The 2,782-nt window shown below is 41.0% G+C and overlaps 1 protein-coding gene across 1 annotated transcript; it reads right to left on the minus strand.

Annotated features, from left to right (window-relative positions):
* Positions 1 to 558: 558 nt before the first annotated feature.
* Positions 559 to 1,370, minus strand: LOC108714228 (ER membrane protein complex subunit 3-like). Its single transcript, XM_041569179.1, has one exon. The coding sequence runs from the start codon at positions 1,353 to 1,355 to the stop codon at positions 597 to 599; it is 759 nt and encodes a 252-aa protein (XP_041425113.1). The 5' UTR covers positions 1,356 to 1,370; the 3' UTR covers positions 559 to 596.
* Between the last annotated feature and the right edge of the window lie 1,412 nt (positions 1,371 to 2,782).

The raw sequence follows: 2,782 nt of genomic DNA on the forward strand, positions 1-2,782 counted from the left end.
CATTTTCTCGTGGAGCACTATTACTCATGGGAAACGCAAGGAACCCTCCGGTACTTTATTCACTTGACAGGAAGTTATGCATTTTTTCGCTATTGTATACCTCCCAACTGTCCCATTTTTAGAGGGACAGTTCCTCTTTTGACAGCTCAACCCGCAATCCCTCATTTGTACTGGAAAGTCCAGTTTTTCTCTGCACCTGGATAGCCAGAAAAAAAAGACAAAATTAATTGTCTTTTGGCAGAGAGCCCAGAACAGCCACAGCTGAATATAAGATACTTTTGTAACACATTTTTAGATGAGCAAATAAGTAATTGTAACAACATAAGATAATAGGTCCCATACCTGTATCTGTATAGATAAAAATATCTATAATATTATAATATACTAGACATTAAGCCCGTTAAATTAACGGGCGCTAGAACATATGTAGTCAAACATTTATAAAAAATTCGCCAGAGACGGTCCGTGGGGCACATGCGCAGTAGCGCAATCCCACGGACACAGGGACTGGACGCAGAGACACTTTTTTTTTTTAGAATTGCATGTGTAGGAAAAATACTCTTTATTTGGCACATGAATGTGAATGTACACCAGATCTACTGCTCACTGGCAAGTGCCAGATCCTGACTGATCAGATCTTCCTCAATAGTCTCCAGAGCCCAGTGATGCTCCGTGATCTCCATAGCTTCCCACTCAGCCTTAAAAGCCTTGTTAGTGTCCGGTGGCACAGATAGGGCAGCCCCCGTCATCTGATCCTGCATGATGCGGCTTTGGTCAGCAGCGTTATCTTGTGCCAAGAGCAAAGTGTACATACTGCGCAGGCCAAAGACATTGAGGAAATACCAGGAGGCAGAGCTGACCCATGATGCATCAAGTGATTCCAGCTCAATGCCACTTTGTAACATGGGTTTGAATCGCAGTGTTAATGGGAATGGAACCTTAGTTGTCAGGAAGCCAGAGAAAGCCCAGTTTATCCAGCCCCCAATCAGAATCATGGGGAGAACATTGGTGAGGTTCCCTTTCATCATATCGGTCATCATTGTAGGGTCGTTCATTGGGTTTCGCTGGATCACTTTCCTCTTGGTTTTCTTGAAGAAGCCAGTCTCGTTATCATTGAAATAGGACTTCCTCATGAGGAAAGACTGTCGGGGGATATATTTTCCATTTTCCCTTAGGATCCGACTCCGGATCAGCACCTGGCTGTCACACAGGGCCTCCAGTTCGGGGCGCTTTTCCCCCTGCAGCAGGCGGGTGACATGGTGGCGCAGAAGGCCATTTAGGAAAGTGATGAAAACAATGGGCAGCACGACCCACAGGCGGATACTGGAGTCCCACAACAACTCTGGGCTCCCCATGTTCCTTAGTGGGGTTATTAGCCGGAAGCGGAAATCACAGGGCCGAGCTTCTGGGTTATGAAAAAAGCCAGAGACTGTCCGTGGGGCACATGCGCAGTAGTGCAATCCCACGGACACAGGGACTGGACGCAAAGACACTTCAACTACTTCAACTATTATATAGGATGTTTCTGTACCTCACCTCCTCTCTTTTCCTGTCCTGTATCCACCTCATTGTTTATTTTCAGATGATTCTCTTATTTTAACCCTTCTGCCACTTTGGGAACAATGTAGCTTTCCCCTAGACTGAAACAAAATGTATAAACATAGATTCCATACTAGTAGCATTTCGTTGTGCACAACCAGGGGACCAGAAAAAATGGTGTAAAGTCAGGAAAATGTATTATGCATTATATATTGGTGGGACCACAAAAAATGATATAACATATGGTATAACTTAAAATTAGTGTATTTATCCACTGTATTATCCAGCTGTAACTAGAACTCTAGAAGGAATAACATTATACAAATTGCTAGCTAGTAATTTTGTTGCTGTTCTGGCAAAAAATTACAAATCTGGCAATGCTATACATGTGCAACAGTTACTACTTTATATATTTATAGAAAAGCAGTTGTGGGGTTTGTGTGGAAAAATTTGTGTAATATGTTTTCTTCCTTGCCCCCCCCCCCTGGAAAATGTAATTACAATTTTCAATGGTTTAAATATTATTTATAAATGTAATTGCCTTGTAAAGCAGTATTTGTTAATTCATTTCAGTTGTTAGTTCTGGAACAATAAAGCAGAAGCCAGTTCTTCTCCAGGTCAGTTGGCTTCTGTTACATTGGAGCATAGAGTGAAACCCAAGCTAGACAAAGTCTGCCAGAGAGAAATTCCACCACTCTGTATTCATTGCTATGGGAAATATAAAACCTGATTCATCAAAAGGTGAACTTTCAGTTTCACTAACTGATAAATATGCCCTATATATATACATCTATATATATATATAAAAAAAAATAAAAACTGACACAGCACTCCAAATTTTGTATGCAAAAAAGGATATATATTGTAGAAAAACATACCAAAGCCCAAAGGGCGACGTTTCGGGGTATACAAACCCCTTTCTCAAGCCAAGGGCATCATTCAATTAACAAGCATTAGTTTACACCTATTTATACAAGGTAACACAGGAAGTTACATATAGCAAATGACATCATTGATGATCCTCACACATTAACCCCGTAATTGCTTAATGTTATCCATGCAGGTATACAACAACTCAGCGTTAGTCCACTGCATATCCAAATCCAGCTAAAAAGAAACAAAACAAAGAATAAAAAACAGAAATGAGAACAATGCTTATCCCGTCATAGAAATACATATAGGTCATAGTCTCTATGAAGCCCATTTGGGGCCAACGTGTTTAGTTGGTGTATCCACCATACCT

This window comes from Xenopus laevis, chromosome 7L, assembly GCF_017654675.1.
Source record: "Xenopus laevis strain J_2021 chromosome 7L, Xenopus_laevis_v10.1, whole genome shotgun sequence".
In the NCBI taxonomy this organism is placed as follows: Eukaryota; Metazoa; Chordata; class Amphibia; order Anura; family Pipidae; genus Xenopus; species Xenopus laevis.

Excerpts from the sequence above, each read along its gene's own strand:
- LOC108714228 (XM_041569179.1), bottom strand. The coding sequence starts at position 1,355 with ATGGGGAGCCCAGAGTTGTTGTGGGACTCCAGTATCCGCCTGTGGGTC.